The 21,428-nt window shown below is 45.7% G+C and overlaps 1 protein-coding gene across 2 annotated transcripts; it reads left to right on the top strand.

Moving 5' to 3' along the window:
* Positions 1-632: 632 nt before the first annotated feature.
* On the top strand, positions 633-20,683 carry GCHFR (GTP cyclohydrolase I feedback regulator). 2 transcript variants are annotated; one of them, XM_056547094.1, is made up of 3 exons: positions 633-748; positions 17,573-17,667; positions 18,186-20,683. In XM_056547094.1, exons 1-3 carry the CDS (start codon positions 734-736, stop codon positions 18,307-18,309), a joined length of 234 nt encoding a protein of 77 aa, XP_056403069.1. In that variant the 5' UTR covers positions 633-733; the 3' UTR covers positions 18,310-20,683. The 2 variants fall into 2 exon arrangements, with proteins under 2 accessions (XP_056403069.1, XP_056403068.1); XM_056547093.1 differs by lacking the exon at positions 633-748 and adding an exon at positions 5,864-6,109 and having other exon boundaries at positions 18,186-20,679.
* Positions 20,684-21,428: the final 745 nt, after the last annotated feature.

Raw genomic sequence — 21,428 nt, 5'->3', positions numbered from 1 at the left:
AGTTTCCCTTTACACTTGTGTCCTCATTCAGCCCATTTGGCATATGGAGCTACACGTCCGATCCCGACTCAGCGTGACGCCATTTAGCTGGTTTATATATTAGTCAGGAATTATTTTTACGGAACACTAAGAGTCTAGCGCAGCCGGCGGCGGTGGGTGGTCAGACTGGTGAGAACCAGCCGCGCCGACGTCCTGCTGAGCGGCAGATGCTTTATAGGAGGAGCTCCGGCGCTGGGAAAATGTCCGCAGAACATTATTAACCCATCGATGGATTAAAAACATGTCCGATCGTTTAAGGGATACTTCGGTGCTCCAAGCAATGGATGCTGGGATTGTGATGTCACACCACGCCCCCTCCATTCTTGTCTATGGGAGGGGGCGTGTAGACACGCCCCCTCCCATAGACATGACTGGAGGGGGCGTGAAGTCATGAGGGGTCGTGGCCGTGATGTCATGACCACTGCCGCAGGAATATTTATCAAAACTTGAATAGAGAAAAAGTTGACCAGTTGCCCATAGCAACCAATCCGATCGCTTCTTTCATTTTTGAAAAGGCCTCTGGAAAATGAAAGCAGCGATCTGATTGGTTGTTATGGGCAACTTTTCCTCTGGACGGGTTTTGATGAATCTCCTCCCCTCGATGTAGAAATCCTGACAGGACTCGTTAGAGAGACTGTGAGAGTCCTGCTGTCAGAACAGAGAGTGGGCGGGGCCAGCAGGACTCTCTGATTGGATGAGCAGGAGGAAGGTAAGAGACCTCCACCCGCCCTCTTCAATCAGGACCCCGAGATCTTTTCACGTTGGTCCCAATTCAGCTCCACTGAGCTAGCCAGCAACGTTATTTATTTCCCATTGTTGACACCGCTAACTAAAGGGTTAATGCCGAATCATCCGCCCGATTGGTGCAGTCCAGTATTGGCTGTGGGTCCTGGCCACCGGTACCCACCCGGTATGAAGCACATTCAGCTCCTGAGCGCCCTTCATACAACGGGAGCGGGACTAGGGCATAGTTACACCGGATGTCATGAAAGGGGTTAAAAAAAAGGCTATGTAGGAATAAAAAAAAGAGCTAATTTCTATTTGAAACAGCGCCACCCCTGTCCTCAAGCTGTGTGCGGTATTACAACTTGACAACTAATTTTAGCAGTAGGTGGAGGAGGTTTAGCGGTAGGTGGAGGAGGTTTAGCGGTAGGTGGAGGAAGGTTTAGCGGTAGGTGGAGTAGGTTTAGCGGTAGGTGGAGTAGGTTTAGCGGTAGGTGGAGTAGGTTTAGCGGTAGGTGGAGGAGGTTTAGCGGTAGGTGGAGGAGGTTTAGTGGTAGGTGGAGGAGGTTTAGCGGTAGGTGGAGGAGGTTTAGCGGTAGGTGGAGGAGGTTTAGTGGTAGGTGTAGGAGGTTTAGCGGTAGGTGAAGGTTTAGCGGTAGGTGGAGGAGGTTTAGCGGTAGGTGGAGGAGGTTTAGCGGTAGGTGGAGGAGGTTTAGCGGTAGGTGAAGGTTTAGCGGTAGGTGGAGGAGGTTTAGCGGTAGGTGGAGGAGGTTTAGCGGTAGGTGGAGGAGGTTTAGCGGTAGGTGGAGGAGGTTTAGGAGGTTTAGCGGTAGGTGTAGTAGGTTTAGCGGTAGGTGTAGTAGGTTTAGCGGTAGGTGTAGGAGGTTTAGCGGTAGGTGTAGGAGGTTTAGCGGTAGGTGGAGGAGGTTTAGCGGTAGGTGGAGGAGGTTTAGGAGGTTTAGCGGTAGGTGTAGTAGGTTTAGCGGTAGGTGTAGTAGGTTTAGCGGTAGGTGTAGGAGGTTTAGCGGTAGGTGCAGTAGGTTTAGCGGTAGGTGGAGGAGGTTTAGCGGTAGGTGGAGTAGGTTTAGCGGTAGGTGTAGGAGGTTTAGCGGTAGGTGTAGGAGGTTTAGCGGTAGGTGCAGTAGGTTTAGCGGTAGGTGCAGTAGGTTTAGCGGTAGGTGCAGTAGGTTTAGCGGTAGGTGGAGTAGGTTTAGCGGTAGGTGGAGTAGGTTTAGCGGTAGGTGCAGTAGGTTTAGCGGTAGGTGGAGTAGGTGGAGTAGGTTTAGCGGTAGGTGCAGGAGGTTTAGCGGTAGGTGCAGGAGGTTTAGCGGTAGGTGGAGTAGGTTTAGCGGTAGGTGGAGTAGGTTGAGCGGTAGGTGCAGTAGGTTTAGCGGTAGGTGGAGTAGGTTTAGCGGTAGGTGGAGTAAGTTTAGCGGTAGGTGGAGTAGGTTTAGCGGTAGGTGCAGTAGGTTTAGCAGTAGGTGGAGTAGGTTTAGCGGTAGGTGCAGTAGGTTTAGAGGTAGGTGCAGTAGGTTTAGAGGTAGGTGGAGTAGGTTTAGCAGTAGCTGGAGGAGGTTTAGCGGTAGGTGGAGTAGGTTTAGCGGTAGGTGCAGTTGGTTTAGCAGTAGGTGCAGGAGGTTTAGAGGTAGGTGCAGTAGGTTTAGCGGTAGGTGGAGTAGGTTTAGCAGTAGGTGGAGTAGGTTAAGCAGTAGGTGTAGGAGGTTTAGCGGTAGGTGCAGGAGGTTTAGCGGTAGGTGCAGGAGGTTTAGCAGTAAGTGTAGGAGGTTTAGCGGTAGGTGCAGTAGGTTTAGCGGTAGGTGCAGTAGGTTTAGCAGTAGGTGTAGGTTCAGCGGTAGGTGGAGAAGGTTTAGCAGTAGGTGCAGGAGGTTAAGCGGTAGTTTTGCAGGTTTAGCGGTAGTTTTAGTGGTAGTTTTGTAGGTTTATCGGGAGTTTTGTAGGTTTAGCAGTAGTTTTGCAGATTTAGCGGTAGTTTTAGTGGTAGTTTTGTAGGTTTATCGGGAGTTTTGTAGGTTTAGCAGTAGTTTTGTAGGTTTAGCAGTAGTTTTGTAGGTTTAGCAGTAGTTTTGTAGGTTTAGCGGTAGGTGGGGTAGGCTTAGCGGTAGTTTTAGTGGTAGGTTTTGTAGGTTTAGCAGTAGTTTTGTAGGTTTAGCGGTAGTTTTGTACTTTTAGCGGTAGTTTTGTAGGTTTAGCGGTAGGTGGGGTAGGTTTAGCGGTAGTTTTAGTGGTAGGTTTTGTAGGTTTAGCAGTAGTTTTGTAGGTTTAGCAGTAGTTTTGTAGGTTTAGCAGTAGTTTTGTAGGTTTAGCAGTAGGTTTTGTAGTTTTAGCGGTAGTTTTGTAGGTTTAGCGGTAGTTTTGTAGGTTTAGCAGTAGTTTTGTAGTTTTTGCAGTAGTCTTGTAGGTTTAGCGGTAGTTTTGTAAGTTTAGCAGTAGTTTTGTAGGTTTAGCGGTAGTTTTGTAGGTTTAGCAGTAGTTTTGTAGGTTTAGCAGTAGGTTTTGTAGTTTTAGCGGTAGTTTTGTAGGTTTAGCGGTAGTTTTGTAGGTTTAGCAGTAGTTTTGTAGGTTTAGCAGTAGTTTTGTAGGTTTAGCAGTAGTTTTGTAGGTTTAGCAGTAGGTTTTGTAGTTTTAGCGGTAGTTTTGTAGGTTTAGCGGTAGTTTTGTAGGTTTAGCAGTAGTTTTGTAGGTTTAGCGGTAGTTTTGTAGGTTTAGCGGTAGTTTTGTAGGTTTAGCAGTAGTTTTGTAGGTTTAGCAGTAGTTTTGTAGGTTTAGCAGTAGTTTTGTAGGTTTAGCAGTAGTTTTGTAGGTTTAGCAGTAGTTTTGTAGGTTTAGCGGTAGTTTTGTAGGTTTAGCAGTAGTTTTGTAGGTTTAGCGGTAGTTTTGTAGGTTTAGCAGTAGTTTTGTAGGTTTAGCAGTAGGTTTTGTAGTTTTAGCAGTAGTTTTGTAGTTTTAGCAGTAGTTTTGTAGTTTTAGCAGTAGTTTTGTAGGTTTAGCAGTAGTTTTGTAGGTTTTGTATTTTTGTAGGTTTAGCGGTAGGTGGAGTAGGTTTAGCGGTAGTTTTGTAGTTTTAGTGGTAGTTTTGTAGTTTTAGCAGTAGTTTTGTAGGTTTAGCGGTAGTTTTGTAGGTTTAGCGGTAGTTTTGTAGGTTTAGCGGTAGTTTTGTAGGTTTAGTGGTAGTTTTGTAGGTTTAGCGGTAGTTTTGTAGGTTTAGCGGTAGTTTTGTAGGTTTAGCAGTAGTTTTGTAGGTTTTGTAGGTTTAGCGGTAGTTTTGTAGGTTTAGCAGTAGTTTTGTAGGTTTAGCGGTAGTTTTGTAGGTTTAGCAGTAGTTTTGTAGGTTTAGCAGTAGTTTTGTAGGTTTAGCGGTAGTTTTGTAGGTTTAGCAGTAGTTTTGTAGGTTTTGTAGGTTTAGCAGTAGTTTTGTAGGTTTAGCAGTAGTTTTGTAGGTTTAGCGGTAGTTTTGTAGGTTTAGCGGTAGTTTTGTCATTTTTGCAGTAGGTTTGTAGTTTTTGCAGTAGGTTTTGTAGTTTTGCAGTAGGTTTTGTAGGTTTAGCGGTAGTTTTGTAGTTTTTGCAGTAGGTTTGTAGTTTTTGCAGTAGGTTTTGTAGTTTTTGCAGTAGGTTTTGTAGGTTTAGCGGTAGTTTTGTAGTTTTTGCAGTAGGTTTGTAGTTTTTGCAGTAGGTTTTGTAGTTTTTGCAATAGTCTTGTAGGTTTAGCGGTAGTTTTGTAGTTTTTGCAGTAGGTTTGTAGTTTTTGCAGTAGTCTTGTAGGTTTAGCGGTAGTTTTGTAGGTTTAGCGGTAGTTTTGTAGGTTTAGCAGTAGGTTTTGTAGGTTTAGCGGTAGTTTTGTAGGTTTAGCGGTAGTTTTGTAGTTTTTGCAGTAGGTTTGTAGGTTTTGCAGTAGGTTTTTGTAGGTTTAGTGGTAGATTTTGCAGTAGTTTTGTAGGTTTTGCAGTAGGTTTGTAGTTTTTGCAGATTTTGTAGTTTTTGCAGTAGGTTTTGTAGTTTTTGCAGTAGGTTTTGTAGGTTTAGCGGTAGATTTTGCAGTAGTTTTGTAGGTTTAGCGGTAGTTTTGTAGTTTTTGCAGTAGGTTTTGTAGTTTTTGCAGTAGTCTTGTAGGTTTAGCGGTAGTTTTGTAGTTTTTGCAGTAGGTTTGTAGTTTTTGCAGATTTTGTAGTTTTTGCAGTAGGTTTTGTAGTTTTTGCAGTAGGTTTTGTAGTTTTTGCAGTAGGTTTTGTAGGTTTAGCGGTAGATTTTGCAGTAGTTTTGTAGGTTTTGCAGTAGGTTTTGTAGTTTTTGCAGTAGTCTTGTAGGTTTAGCGGTAGTTTTGTAGTTTTTGCAGTAGGTTTGTAGGTTTTGCAGTAGGTTTTGTAGGTTTAGCAGTAGGTTTTGTAGGTTTAGCGGTAGGTTTGTAGTTTTTGCAGATTTTGTAGTTTTTGCAGTAGGTTTGTAGTTTTTGCAGTAGTCTTGTAGGTTTAGCGGTAGTTTTGTAGTTTTTGCAGTAGGTTTTGTAGTTTTTGCAGTAGGTTTGTAGTTTTTGCAGTAGGTTTGTAGTTTTTGCAGTAGTCTTGTAGGTTTAGCGGTAGTTTTGTAGGTTTAGCGGTAGTTTTGTAGTTTTTGCAGTAGGTTTTGTAGTTTTTGCAGTAGGTTTGTAGTTTTTGCAGTAGGTTTGTAGTTTTTGCAGTAGTCTTGTAGGTTTAGCGGTAGTTTTGTAGGTTTAGCGGTAGTTTTGTAGGTTTTGCAGTAGGTTTTGTAGTTTTTGCAGTAGGTTTGTAGTTTTTGCAGTAGGTTTTGTAGTTTTTGCAGTAGGTTTGTAGTTTTTGCAGTAGGTTTTGTAGTTTTTGCAGTAGGTTTGTAGTTTTTGCAGTAGGTTTGTAGTTTTTGCAGTAGATTTTGTAGTTTTTGCAGTAGTCTTGTAGGTTTAGCGGTAGTTTTGTAGTTTTTGCAGTATTTAGTGGTTTCGGTCCAGTATTTCTATCAGTTGTAGAGAATTACCGCCGTATATATCGCAGTCCTGTTCACACCACTGTCATGTACAATATCTATAGCGGATTATCCTCTCCCGTCCGCGCCCGGTGACATTTTACTGCAGATCCGAGAACTTCCACCTCACACCGGGAGGACTCCGATACACGCTCTCATGCCCCGCCCACCCGGGAACTTCCGGAGACGCCCCCCCTACGTCACTGTGGCCGGAGCTCTTCTATTGGTGGAGCGGAGGGGCGGGGCTAGATGCCGAAGGTCAGCGGTGTGTACAGGTGCCTGCAGTGACAGCGGAGATCAGCGGCATCAGCACCGATATGCCCTATATACTGATCAGCACCCAGATCCGCATGGTAAGAGGACAATTGTGTACATGCTGCGTTATTATCCTGACCTGTGTATAGTGTACATGCTGCGTTATTAGCCTGACCTGTGTATAGTGTACATGCTGCGTTATTATCCTGACCTGTGTATAGTGTACATGCTGCGTTATTATCCTGACCTGTGTATAGTGTACATGCTGCGTTATTATCCTGACCTGTGTATAGTGTACATGCTGCGTTATTATCCTGACCTGTGTATAGTGTACATGCTGCGTTATTATCCTGACCTGTGTATAGTGTACATGCCGCGTTATTATCCTGAGCTGTGTATAGTGTACATGCTGCGTTATTATCCTGACCTGTGTATTGTGTACATGCTGCGTTATTATCCTGACCTGTGTATAGTGTACATGCCGCGTTATTATCCTGAGCTGTGTATAGTGTACATGCTGCGTTATTATCCTGACCTGTGTATAGTGTACATGCTGCGTTATTATCCTGACCTGTGTATTGTGTACATGCTGCGTTATTATCCTGACCTGTGTATAGTGTACATGCTGCGTTATTATCCTGACCTGTGTATAGTGTACATGCTGCGTTATTATCCTGACCTGTGTATTGTGTACATGCTGCGTTATTATCCTGACCTGTGTATAGTGTACATGCTGCGTTATTATCCTGACCTGTGTATAGTGTACATGCTGCGTTATTATCCTGACCTGTGTATTGTGTACATGCCGCGTTATTATCCTGACTTGTGTACATGCCGCGTTATTATCCTGACCTGTGTATAGTGTACATGCCGCGTTATTATCCTGACCTGTGTATAGTGTACATGCCGCGTTATTATCCTGACCTGTGTATAGTGTACATGCCGCGTTATTATCCTGACCTGTGTATAGTGTACATGCTGCGTTATTATCCTGACCTGTGTATAGTGTACATGCAGCGTTATTATCCTGACCTGTGTATTGTGTACATGCTGCGTTATTATCCTGACCTGTGTATAGTGTACATGCCGCGTTATTATCCTGACCTGTGTATAGTGTACATGCTGCGTTATTATCCTGACCTGTGTATTGTGTACATGCAGCGTTATTATCCTGACCTGTGTATAGTGTACATGCCGCGTTATTATCCTGACCTGTGTATTGTGTACATGCTGCGTTATTATCCTGACCTGTGTATAGTGTACATGCTGCGTTATTATCCTGACCTGTGTATAGTGTACATGCTGCGTTATTATCCTGACCTGTGTATAGTGTACATGCCGCGTTATTATCCTGACCTGTGTATAGTGTACATGCCGCGTTATTATCCTGACCTGTGTATTGTGTACATGCCGCGTTATTATCCTGACCTGTGTATAGTGTACATGCTGCGTTATTATCCTGACCTGTGTATTGTGTACATGCTGCGTTATTATCCTGACCTGTGTATAGTGTACATGCTGCGTTATTATCCTGACCTGTGTATAGTGTACATGCTGCGTTATTATCCTGACCTGTGTATAGTGTACATGCTGCGTTATTATCCTGACCTGTGTATAGTGTACATGCTGCGTTATTATCCTGACCTGTGTATAGTGTACATGCCGCGTTATTATCCTGACCTGTGTATAGTGTACATGCCGCGTTATTATCCTGACCTGTGTATAGTGTACATGCCGCGTTATTATCCTGACCTGTGTATAGTGTACATGCCGCGTTATTATCCTGACCTGTGTATAGTGTACATGCTGCGTTATTATCCTGACCTGTGTATTGTGTACATGCTGCGTTATTATCCTGACCTGTGTATTGTGTACATGCTGCGTTATTATCCTGACCTGTGTATTGTGTACATGCCGCGTTATTATCCTGACCTGTGTATAGTGTACATGCTGCGTTATTATCCTGACCTGTGTATAGTGTACATGCCGCGTTATTATCCTGACCTGTGTATAGTGTACATGCTGCGTTATTATCCTGACCTGTGTATAGTGTACATGCTGCGTTATTATCCTGACCTGTGTATTGTGTACATGCTGCGTTATTATCCTGACCTGTGTATTGTGTACATGCTGCGTTATTATCCTGACCTGTGTATAGTGTACATGCTGCGTTATTATCCTGAGCTGTGTATTGTGTACATGCTGCGTTATTATCCTGACCTGTGTATTGTGTACATGCCGCGTTATTATCCTGACCTGTGTATTGTGTACATGCCGCGTTATTATCCTGACTTGTGTACATGCCGCGTTATTATCCTGACCTGTGTATAGTGTACATGCTGCGTTATTATCCTGACCTGTGTATAGTGTACATGCTGCGTTATTATCCTGACCTGTGTATAGTGTACATGCAGCGTTATTATCCTGACCTGTGTATTGTGTACATGCTGCGTTATTATCCTGACCTGTGTATAGTGTACATGCCGCGTTATTATCCTGACCTGTGTATAGTGTACATGCTGCGTTATTATCCTGACCTGTGTATTGTGTACATGCAGCGTTATTATCCTGACCTGTGTATAGTGTACATGCCGCGTTATTATCCTGACCTGTGTATTGTGTACATGCCGCGTTATTATCCTGACCTGTGTATAGTGTACATGCTGCGTTATTATCCTGACCTGTGTATAGTGTACATGCCGCGTTATTATCCTGACCTGTGTATTGTGTACATGCCGGATGTATATCACTACACACAGTATACACCATCTATACCTGTATATACTGATATATCACTACACACAGTATACGGCATCTATACCTGTATATACTGATATATCACTACACATAGTATACAGCATCTATACCTGTATATACTGATATCACTACACACAGTATACGGCATCTATACCTGTATATACTGATATATCATTACACACAGTATACGGCATCTATACCTGTATATACTGATATATCACTACACACAGTATACGGCATCTATACCTGTATATACTGATATATCACTACACATAGTATACGGCATCTATACCTGTATATACTAATATCACTACACACAGTATACGGCATCTATACCTGTATATACTGATATCACTACACACAGTATACGGCATCTATACCTGTATATACTGATATATCACTACACATAGTATACAGCATCTATACCTGTATATACTGATATATCACTACACACAGTATACGGCATCTATACCTGTATATACTGATATATCACTACACATAGTATACGGCATCTATACCTGTATATACTGATATATCACTACACACAGTATACGGCATCTATACCTGTATATACTGATATATCACTACACACAGTATACAGCATCTATACCTGTAAATACTAATATCATTACACACAGTATACGGCATCTATACCTGTATATACTGATATCACTACACACAGTATACGGCATCTATACCTGTATATACTGATATCACTACACACAGTATACAGCATCTATACCTGTATATACTGATATCACTACACACAGTATACGGCATCTATACCTGTATATACTGATATATCATTACACATAGTATACGGCATCTATACCTGTATATTCTGATATCATTACACATAGTATACGGCATCTATACCTGTATATACTGATATCATTACACACAGTATACGGCATCTATACCTGTATATACTGATATATCACTACACATAGTATACGGCATCTATACCTGTATATACTGATATATCACTACACACAGTATACGGCATCTATACCTGTATATACTAATATCACTACACATAGTATACGGCATCTATACCTGTATATACTGATATATCACTACACACAGTATACGGCATCTATACCTGTATATACTGATATCATTACACACAGTATACGGCATCTATACCTGTATATACTGATATATCACTACACACAGTATACGGCATCTATACCTGTATATACTGATATCATTACACACAGTATACGGCATCTATACCTGTATATACTGATATATCACTACACACAGTATACGGCATCTATACCTGTATATACTGATATATCACTACACACAGTATACAGCATCTATACCTGTATATACTGATATCACTACACATAGTATACGGCATCTATACCTGTATATACTGATATATCACTACACACAGTATACAGCATCTATACCTGTATATACTAATATCACTACACACAGTATACGGCATCTATACCTGTATATACTAATATCACTACACACAGTATACGGCATCTATACCTGTATATACTGATATATCACTACACACAGTATACGGCATCTATACCTGTATATACTGATATCACTACACACAGTATACGACATCTATACCTGTATATACTGATATCACTACACACAGTATATGGCATCTATACCTGTATATACTGATATATCACTACACACAGTATACGGCATCTATACCTGTATATACTGATATATCACTACACACAGTATACGGCATCTATACCTGTATATACTGATATATCACTACACACAGTATACGGCATCTATACCTGTATATACTGATATATCACTACACACAGTATGCGGCATCTATACCTGTATATACTGATATATCACTACACACAGTATACGGCATCTATACCTGTATATACTGATATCACTACACATAGTATACGGCATCTATACCTGTATATACTGATATATCACTACACACAGTATACGGCATCTATACCTGTATATACTGATATATCACTACACACAGTATACGGCATCTATACCTGTATATACTGATATATATATGATTTAGTCATTAATTTCCAAGAGGAATAACAGAGGAACACAAAGCAGAGCTATTACGGAATATTCTCCAGAACACCAGGTCAGGAGAGGCCTCGGGTCCTTGATAACGACATTTACTCCTCTTCCCCATATCCCGGATGGACCAGACGCTCCGTATCTTATAACCATCTCGTCTTATTACATTTCGGCTGCAGTCCCCTCGGGGGTGGTGTGCCGCAGTGATGTCCGTCCGGGGGGGGGGGTGTATGAGGTTAGAATAAGGGTCTGTCTTCCTGTATGACAGCGTTTCCCAACCAGGGTGCCTCCAGCTGTTGCAAAACTACAACTCCCAGCATGCCCGGACAGCCTTTGGCTGTCCGGGCATGCTGGGAGTTGTAGTTTTGCAACAGCTGGAGGCACCCTGGTTGGGAAACGCTGTCCTAGACAACCAGAGACATTGACAAGTGGTCAATGGGGGGAGATTTGTCAATCATTGTGCAGAGGATCGGCAGAGCAGTTGCCCATAGCAACCAGATTATAGGCTTCACGTTTAAAAAAAATATATATATATGAAATCTGATTGGTTGCTATGGGCAACTGTACCGATGCACGAGGTGTGATCTCTCTCCCGACCAATGTCCGCATCCCTGGTGGTCTAAGGCAGAGACGGGGTAAATGTCGGCATCTCTGGAGGTCTAGGGCAGAAGAGGGGTTAATGTCAACATCTCTGGTGGTTTAGGGCAGAGGAGAGGTTAAGGTTTTCTCCCTGGTGATCTAAGGTAAAAGAGGGAGTAATGTCGGCATTCTTAGTATTCTATTGCCGAGTTAACATCTTAAAATTGGTGGTCTGGGGCAGAGGAGGGGTTAAGGTTTTATCCCTGGTGGTCTAGGGCAGAAGAGGGGTTAATGTTGGTTTTCCTTGTGGTCTAAGGCAGAGAAGGGGTAAATGTTGCATCCCTGGAGGTCTAGGGAAGGAGAGGGGTTAATGTCGACATCTCTGATGGTCTAGGGCAGAGAAGGAGTTAATGTTTTATCCCTGGTGGTCTAGGGGTAAAAGAGGGAGTAATGGTGGCATTCGTAGTGTTTTATGGCAGGGAAGGAGTTAACATTTTAAAACTGGTGGTCTAGGGCAGAGGAGGGATTATGGTTTTATCCCTGGTGGTCTAGGGCAGAAGAGGGGTTAATGTCGGCATTTCAGGTGTTCTACACCAAAAAAAAGGGGTTCATGTTTTATCCCTGGTGGTCAAGGGTAAAAAAGGGAGTAATGTCGGCATTCTTAGTGTTCTGCAGCAGAGAAGGAGTTAATGTTTTAAAAATGGTCTAGGGCAGAAGAGGGGTTAATGTCGGCTTCCCTTGTGGTCTAGGACAAAAGAGGGATTAAGGTCGGCCTTTCTACGGCAAAGAAGGGGTTAATGTTTTATCCCTGGTAGTCTAGGCCAGAGAAGAGTTGTTTCTTTCTGTGCTGATCATAGATATGAGAAGGTTTCAATGTGACAATACAGGAACCGGAAGCTCCCTGTATACTGTGTATAAAAGGAAAAGCCTATGGCGAGTGCTCCCTGTATACAGTGTATAAAAGGAAAAGCCTATGGCGAGTGCTCCCTGTATACTGTGTATAAAAGGAAAAGCCTATGGCGAGTGCTCCCTGTATACTGTGTATAAAAGGAAAAGCCTATGGCGAGTGCTCCCTGTATACTGTGTATAAAAGGAAAAGCCTATGGCGAGTGCTCCCTGTATACTGTGTATAAAAGGAAAAGCCTATGGCGAGTGCTCCCTGTATACAGTGTATAAAAGGAAAAGCCTATGGCGAGTGCTCCCTGTATACAGTGTATAAAAGGAAAAGCCTATGGCGAGTGCTCCCTGTATACAGTGTATAAAAGGAAAAGCCTATGGCGAGTGCTCCCTGTATACTGTGTATAAAAGGAAAAGCCTATGGCGAGTGCTCCCTGTATACTGTGTATAAAAGGAAAGGCCTATGGCGAGTGCTCCCTGTATACTGTGTATAAAAGGAAGAGCCTATGGCGAGTGCTCCCTGTATACTGTGTATAAAAGGAAAAGCCTATGGCGAGTGCTCCCTGTATACTGTGTATAAAAGGAAAAGCCTATGGCGAGTGCTCCCTGTATACAGTGTATAAAAGGAAAAGCCTATGGCGAGTGCTCCCTGTATACTGTGTATAAAAGGAAAAGCCTATGGCGAGTGCTCCCTGTATACTGTGTATAAAAGGAAAGGCCTATGGCGAGTGCTCCCTGTATACTGTGTATAAAAGGAAAGGCCTATGGCGAGTGCTCCCTGTATACTGTGTATAAAAGGAAGAGCCTATGGCGAGTGCTCCATGTATACTGTGTATAAAAGGAAAAGCCTATGGCGAGTGCTCCCTGTATACTGTGTATAAAAGGAAAAGCCTATGGCGAGTGCTCCCTGTATACTGTGTATAAAAGGAAAGGCCTATGGCGAGTGCTCCCTGTATACTGTGTATAAAAGGAAAAGCCTATGGCGAGTGCTCCATGTATACTGTGTATAAAAGGAAAAGCCTATGGCGAGTGCTCCCTGTATACTGTGTATAAAAGGAAAAGCCTATGGCGAGTGCTCCCTGTATACTGTGTATAAAAGGAAAAGCCTATGGCGAGTGCTCCCTGTATACAGTGTATAAAAGGAAAGGCCTATGGCGAGTGCTCCCTGTATACTGTGTATAAAAGGAAAAGCCTATGGCGAGTGCTCCCTGTATACTGTGTATAAAAGAAAAAGCCTATGGCGAGTGCTCCCTGTATACTGTGTATAAAAGGAAAAGCCTATGGCGAGTGCTCCCTGTATACTGTGTATAAAAAGAAAAGCCTATGGCGAGTGCTCCAGGTATTCACCTTTTTATTGGATGTGTAGCACCACAGTCTGGTTCTTCTGCTAAAAGGTAGGGGAGCAGCCTAGTTTTCTGGTAAGATATAGATGGGCAGCCTGGTTCTTCTGGTAAGATGTAGATGGGCAGCCTGGTTCTTCTGGTAAGATATAGATGGGCAGCCTGGTTCTTCTGGAAAGAGTTAGGGGAGCAGCCTGGTTCTTCTGGTAAGATATAGAGGAGCAGCCTGGTTCTTCTGGAAAGAGGTAGGGGAGCAGCCTGGTTCTTCTGGAAAGAGGTAGGGGAGCAGCCTGGTTCTTCTGGAAAGAGGTAGGGGAGAAGCCTGGTTAATCTGGTAAGATATAGATGGGCAGCCTGGTTCTTCTGGAAAGAGGTAGGGGAGCAGCCTGGTTCTTCTAGTAAAATATAGAGGAGCAGCCTGGTTCTTCTGGTAAGATCAAGAGGAGCAGCCTGGTTCTTGTGGTAAGAGGTAGGGAAGCAGCCCGTTTCTTCTGGTAAGATATAGAGGAGCAGCCTGGTTCTGGTGGTAAGAGGTAGGGGGGCAGCCTGGTTCTTCTGGTAAGATATAGAGGAGCAACCTGGTTCTTCTGGAAAGAGGTAGGGGAGCAGCCTGGTTAATCTGGAAAGAGGTAGGGGAGCAGCCTGGTTAATCTGGTAAGATATAGAGGAGCAACCTGGTTCTTCTGGAAAGAGGTAGGGGAGAAGCCTGGTTAATCTGGTAAGATATAGATGGGCAGCCTGGTTCTTCTGGAAAGAGGTAGGGGAGCAGCCTGGTTCTTCTAGTAAAATATAGAGGAGCAGCCTGGTTCTTCTGGTAAGACGTAGGGAAGCAGCTTGGTTCTTCTAGTAAGATATAGAGGAACAGCCTGGTTCTTGTGTTAAGAGGTAGGGGAGCGGCCGGTGTTCTGGTAAAAGGTAAGGGAGCAGCCTGGTTCTTCTGGAAAGAGTTAGGGGAGCAGCCTGGTTCTTCTGCTAAGATAAAGAGGAGCAGCCTGGTTCTTGTGGTAAGAGGTAGGGGAGCAGCTTGGTGTTCTGGTTAGATATAGAGGAGCAGCCTGGTTCTGGTGGTAAGAGGTAGGGGAGCAGCCCGGTTCTTCTGGTAAGATATAGAGGAGCAGCCTGGTTCTAGTGGTAAGAGGTAGGGGAGCAGCCTTGTTCTTCTGGTAAGAGATAGGGGAGCAGCCTGGTTCTTGCGGTAAGATATAGAGGAGCAGCCTGGTTCTAGTGGTAAGAGGTAGGGGAGCAGCCTTGTTCTTCTGGTAAGAGATAGGGGAGCAGCCTGGTTCTTGCGGTAAGATATAGAGGAGCAGCCTGGTTCTTGTGGTAAGAGGTAGGGGAGCAGCTTGGTGTTCTGGTAAGATATAGAGGAGCAGCCTGGTTCTTGTGGTAAGATATAGAGGAGCAACCTGGTTCTTGTGGTAAGAGGTAGGGGAGCAGCTTGGTGTTCTGGTAAGATATAGAGGAGCAGCCTGGTTCTTGTGGTAAGATATAGAGGAGCAGCCTGGTTCTTGTGGTAAGAGGTAGGGGAGCAGCTTGGTTCTTCTGGTAAGATATAGAGGAGCAGCCCGGTTCTTGTGGTAAGAGGTAGGGGAGCAGCCTTGTTCTTGTAGTACGAGGTAGAGGAGCAGCCTGGTAGGGTCTCTGGTCAGGTGACTCGATGATACGCTATATACATGTACGTCACTGCCTAATACGTGAAATAAAAATGTCTTTACCCGAAGCGTCATGTGTTTGTAGATGGCAAAAAAAAAGTTGTGGCTCTTGGAATTAAACAATGAGAAAAGCAGAAAACAGGCCGTCCGTCAATGGGTTAATATCCAGATAACGTATAGATTAGTATAGGGGCCCCCATGGTGACCCTCGCTCACTTCCAGCTCCGGCGTCCCATGTGGACTGTACTATGACCTGGTCGGCGGTAACATGGTGTCCGTGACTTACGACATCGAGTCCCTTGTTGTCACCTCCGTCCAGTTATTAATTCTCCAGCGTCGGGGGTGCGAGCCTGAAACATCTGTGTGTAGGAACGTCCCCCACTGTCTCACGTATCTCATGTATCCGAGCTCACAGCTGTGACTTAGAAAAACAATAAAGTCATTATTCTCCCATTACATTGTTCTGGTATAGAACGTCTCCAAGTGGATTAAGGCAGTGTTTCCCAACCAGGGTGCATGCAGCTGTTGCAAAACTACAACTTCCAGCATGCCCAGACAGCCGAAGGCTGTCCATGCATGCTGGGAGTTGTAGTTTTGCAACATCCAGAGGTCCTTAGTTTGGAGACTACTGGTAGCTTGCCCCAACAATATGTAGGATTAACCCCCCGTAGGTAGCTCACTCCTCTCAATTCAATATGTAGGGCCGACCCCTGCTGGTAGCTTGCCCCCCCCCCCCCCTTCCATATGTTGGGCCGACCCCCTGCTGGTAGCTTGCCCCTTCCCTCCATATGTAGGGCTGACCCCCTGCTGGAAGATTGCCCCCCCCTCCCTCCATAAGTAGGGCCGACCCCTGCAGGTAGTTTGCCCCCCCCCTTCCATATGTAGGGCTGACCCCCTGCTGGTAGCTTGCCCCCCCCCCCCTTCCATATGTAGGGCTGACCCCCTGCTGGTAGCTTGCCCCCCCCCTCCATATGTTGGGCCAACCCCCTGCTGGTAGCTTGCCCCCCCCCTCCATATGTTGGGCCAACCCCCTGCTGGTAGCTTGCCCCCTCCCTCCATATGGAAGGCCGACCGATGCTGTTAGTTTGCCCCCCCCCCTCCATCCATATGTAGGGCTGACCCCTGCTGGTAGTTCCCCCCCCCCCTCCATATGTAGGGCCGACCCCCTGCTGGTAGTTTGCCCCCCCCCCCTCCATATGTAGGGCCGACCCCCTGCTGGTTTCCCCCCCCCCCCCCCCTCCATATGTAGGGCCCACCACCTGCTGGTAGTTTGCCCCCCCCCCTCCCTCCATATGTAGGGCTGACCCCCCCTGCTGGTAGTTTGCCCCCCTCCATATGTAGGGCCGACCCCCTGCTGATAGTTCTCCCCCCCCCCCCTCCATATGTAGGGCCGACCCCCTGCTGATAGTTCTCCCCCCCCCCCCCCCCTCCTCCATATGTAGGGCTGCCCCTGCTGGTAGTTCTCCCCCCCCCCCCCCTCCATATGTAGGGCTGCCCCTGCTGGTAGTTTGCCCCCCCCCCCCCCCCCCCTCCATATGTAGGGCTGCCCCTGCTGGTAGTTTGCCCCCCCCCCCCCCCCCCCTCCATATGTAGGGCCAACCCCCTGCTAGTAGTTCTCACCACCTCCATATGTAGGGCCGACCCCCTGCTGGTCGTCCCCCCCCCCCCCCATATGTAGGCCCGACTCCCTGTAGGTAGTTCTCACCACCTCCATATGTAGGGCCGACCCCCTGCTGGTAGTCCCCCCCCCCCCCCCATCCATATGTAGGGCCGACCCCCTGCTGGTAGTCCCCCCCCCCCCCCCCCTCCATATATAGGGCCGACCCCCTGCTGGTAGTTCTCACCACCTCCATATGTAGGGCCGACTCCCTGTAGGTAACGTGCTCCCCCCTCCATATGTAGGGCCGACTCCCTGTAGGTAACGTGCTCCCCCCCTCCATATGTGGGGCCGACTCCCTGTAGGTAACGTGCTCCCCCCCTCCATATGTAGGGCCGACTCCCTGTAGGTAACGTGCTCCCCCCCTCCATATGTGGGGCCGACTCCCTGTAGGTAACGTGCTCCCCCCCTCCATATGTAGGGCCGACTCCCTGTAGGTAACGTGCTCCCCCCCTCCATATGTGGGGCCGACTCCCTGTAGGTAACGTGCTCCCCCTCCCTGTCTTCGGTTCCATCCTATAATTCTGTAGCTCCTCTTCCCATCCATATCATGTCGCCCTATGGAGGAGAATGTGACTGAGATGTCTCGGCCGTAGTACGATTCCAAAAGTGACAAGGATTTTTTGTTTATTCTAGGAAATCGGGCCTACGATTGTCGGCGATGAAGGCTCCGATCCACAGTTAATGGCGCAACTTGGAGCCGTCAAAAGGACCGTGCTGGGGAATAACTTGTAAGGATTTTTTCTTGATCCCATAGAGAAAGCAGCAGTATACAGATAGAGCTGGAGGGGAGAGGTATAACTACTATATATCCTAATCCCATAGAGATAGCAGCAGTATACAGAGAGCTGGATAACTACTATATATCCTGATCCCATAGAGATAGCAGCAGTATACAGATAGAGCTAGAGGGGAGAGGTATAACTACTATATATCCTGATCCCATAGATATAGCAGCAGTATACAGATAGAGCTGGAGGGGGGGGGGGGTTATAACTACTATATATCCTGATCCCATACAGATAGCAGCAGTATACAGATAGAGCTGGAGGGGAGGTGTATAACTACTATATATTCTGATCCCATAGAGATAGCAGCAGTATACGGATAGAGCTGCAGGGTAGGTATATATCTACTATATATCCTGATCCCATAGAGATAGCAGCAGTATACAGACAGAGCTGGGAGGGGAGGAATCGCAGGAATTCTGCTTTCTCATGTACAGCCATCTGTCTCTTTCCTTCCTTAGTGCAGAATACGTGGTGAATGAGCCCCCACGGGTGACGTTGGACAAACTTGAAATTCTGGGATTCCGGGTGATCAGCATGACGGGCGTAGGGCAAACACTGGTCTGGTGTCTCCATAAAGAGTAGGAACCAACGAGAACGGCTTCATGTTACATCACAGCGGATCAGCGACAGATCTGGACAGCTGAGACTCCATGGACCTGACTACACGGAGGCGCCGCGCACATCTTATAGGGCGATGTTCACATGGGGAAGATTTGTTGCTGAAACAACCGAAAATCATTTCCATATATTTACATGTGGTCGGTGCCGGAGCATTGAGGTCTGTGACTGTGTACGGGACAGTACGGAAAGTATCGGCAACAAGTCCGCTGCGTGTGAACCCCCCCCCCCCAGGGGGAAATGCATCCTTTCCTGCACCAGGGCAGAGTGGGAACATTTTGCGTAAAAAAAAAAAATAAATAAACTATAAAATAATAATTTAAACAAATAAAAATAAATAAATAAAATTAAAAAAAAAATACAATTTCGCCAACTGTGCGCAAGGAATATCACATTATTTCTAGGGGTAAAGATGAGAACTATGGCGCACTTCGCTACAGATGGCACAGAACTGTTCAATTTACCCCTTATGGTGCCAGAACAGAAAAAAACAAACAAAAAAAAAAAACACATGACATACTATTTGGGAAACACCACCCCTCAAGGAACATAACAAGGAGTACAGTGAGCATTAACACACCACACATGTTTGACGAGATTTCGGTAAAGTCAAATGTGTAAATGAAAAAAAAAAAAATCACTAAAATTATGTTTTTTTTTTCCCAAAAAATTTCACTTTTATTTTATTTTTTTACAAGAAGTAATCGGAGAAAATGCCCCCCAAAAGTTGTAACCCCATTTCTTCTGAGTATGGAAATACCCCATGTGTGGATGTAAAGTGCTCTGCGGGCGAACTACAGGGCTCAGAAGAGAAGGAGTCACATTTGGCTTTTTGAAAGCAAATTTTGCTGAAATTGTTTTTGGGGGGCATTTAGGAAGCCCCTGTGGTGCCAGAACAGCAAAAAAAAACAAAACCCACATGGCATACTATTTGGCAAACAACACCCCTCAAGGAAATCCTCCCTCTGGCTCCTTTGGGGAAGAGTTTGCAGCTCCTGCTCCTCCCCCTCGCTTCTTGGGGGGGCAGAGTTTCTATCTATTACTCCTCCCTCTGTGTGTACAAAGTAGGGTTGCCCAAACAGTGTGTCTCCAGCCCTTGCAAAACTACAGCAGGGCATGCTGGGAGTTGTAGTTTTGCAAGGGCTGGAGACACCCCGTTTGGGAAAACATTGTTCTAAGTATCCTCTGTATCCTGTGCTCCGGCAGGGACACCTCTCGATTGGGTCACTGTTTTATTATTTCCAGGAAAAGAGGAGTCAGCTGAGGGACAGAACGGCCTCTCCTAGTCTAATACTAATATGAAGGGGATGCGGCGCTGGGCTCACAGTTTTGTCCCATGCCATCTGGTGGTGTAGAGGAGTACTGCACATAGACGAGTCCGGTTGCAGTTCTCTGCACAACCAGATGGATGGGGGAGTGCTGCTGTGCAGGTAAAAAAATTACATCAGCAGTGGTCGAGTACTACAAGTGCCTGCATCCCCTTAATTCTCATGATCAGTCCAGGACCCAGAGGTCGGACTCCCCCATTAATCATCCCCTAAAGATGTCTAGGGCGGCACTCAGTACCAAGGAGAATACCTGTTATGTGTCGCCCCCTCAAGCCTCTACTCAGAATAACAGTTTTGACTTGATACACGGAACAAAGAAGAACCTCATACGGCCCCATAAAAGTGCCAGCCACACAGTGATACCCATAAATGTGTCACCCATGTAGTGCCAGCCACACAGTGATACCCATAAATGTGTCACCCATGTAGTGCCAGCCACACAGTGATACCCATAAATGTGTCACCCATGTAGTGCCAGCCACACAAGTCATACCCATAAATGTGTCACCCATGTAGTGCCAGCCACATAAGTCATACCCATAAATGTGTCACCCATGTAGTGCCAGCCACACAGTGATACCCATAAATGTGTCACCCATGTAGTGCCAGCCACATAAGTCATACCCATAACTAAGTCATTAATATAGTGAACCCATGTAGTGCCAGGCACAGTGATGCCCATAGCTCTTTCAGCTATATTACACACTCCTGTAGTGCCAGCCATAGTGATGCCCATAACCGTGTCATCCATATAGTGCACCCATGTAGTGCCAGCCATAGTGATGCCCATAACTGTGTCATCCATATAGTGCACCCATGTAGTGCCAGCCATAGTGATGCCCATAACCGTGTCATCCATATAGTGCACCCATGTAGTGCCAGCCATAGTGATGCCCATAACTGTGTCATCCATATAGTGCACCCGTGTAGTGCCAGCCATAGCGATGCCCATAACTATGTCATCCATATAGTGCACCCATGTAGTGCCAGCCATAGTGATGCCCATAACTGTCATCCATATAGTGAACCCGTGTAGTGCCCATAACCATGTCATCCATATAGTGCACCCATGTAGTGCCAGCCATAGTGATGCCCATAACCATGTCATCCATATAGTGCACCCATGTAGTGCCAGCCATAGTGATGCCCATAACTGTGTCATCCATATAGTGCACCCATGTAGTGCCAGCCATAGTGATGCCCATAACCGTGTCATCCATATAGTGCACCCATGTAGTGCCAGCCATAGTGATGCCCATAACAGTGTCATCCATATAGTGCACCCGTGTAGTGCCCATAACAGTGTCATTCATATAGTGCACCCGTGTAATGCCAGCCATAGCGATGCCCATAACTATGTCATCCATATAGTGCACCCATGTAGTGCCAGCCATAGTGATGCCCATAACCATGTCATCCATATAGTGCACCCGTGTAGTGCCCATAACAGTGTCATCCATATAGTGCACCTATGTAGTGCCAGCCATAGCGATGCCCATAAGTGTCATCCATATAGTGCACCCATGTAGTGCCAGCCATAGTGATGCCCATAACCATGTCATCCATATAGTGCACCCATGTAGTGCCAGCCATAGTGATGCCCATAACAGTGTCATCCATATAGTGCACCCGTGTAGTGCCAGCCATAGTGATGCCCATAACCGTGTCATCCATATATTGCACCCCCTGTAGTGTCCGCCATAGTGATGCCCATAACTGTGTCATCCATATAGTGCACCCGTGTAGTGCCCATAA

Source organism: Hyla sarda, chromosome 11 (assembly GCF_029499605.1).
Source record: "Hyla sarda isolate aHylSar1 chromosome 11, aHylSar1.hap1, whole genome shotgun sequence".
Taxonomy (NCBI): Eukaryota; Metazoa; Chordata; class Amphibia; order Anura; family Hylidae; genus Hyla; species Hyla sarda.
Note: the sequence above shows the minus strand (reverse complement) of the source record. Positions and strands in the feature narration are given on the sequence as shown.

What these genes read in the sequence shown, in the direction of transcription:
- GCHFR (XM_056547093.1), top strand. Translation starts at nt 6,074, where the DNA reads ATGCCCTATATACTGATCAGCACCCAGATCCGCATG. An exon ending in TCAGCACCCAGATCCGCATG is followed by an intron (nt 6,110 to 17,572) that starts GTAAGAGGACAA and finishes TGTTTATTCTAG; the next exon opens with GAAATCGGGCCTACGATTGT. An exon ending in ACCGTGCTGGGGAATAACTT is followed by an intron (nt 17,668 to 18,185) that starts GTAAGGATTTTT and finishes TTCCTTCCTTAG; the next exon opens with TGCAGAATACGTGGTGAATG.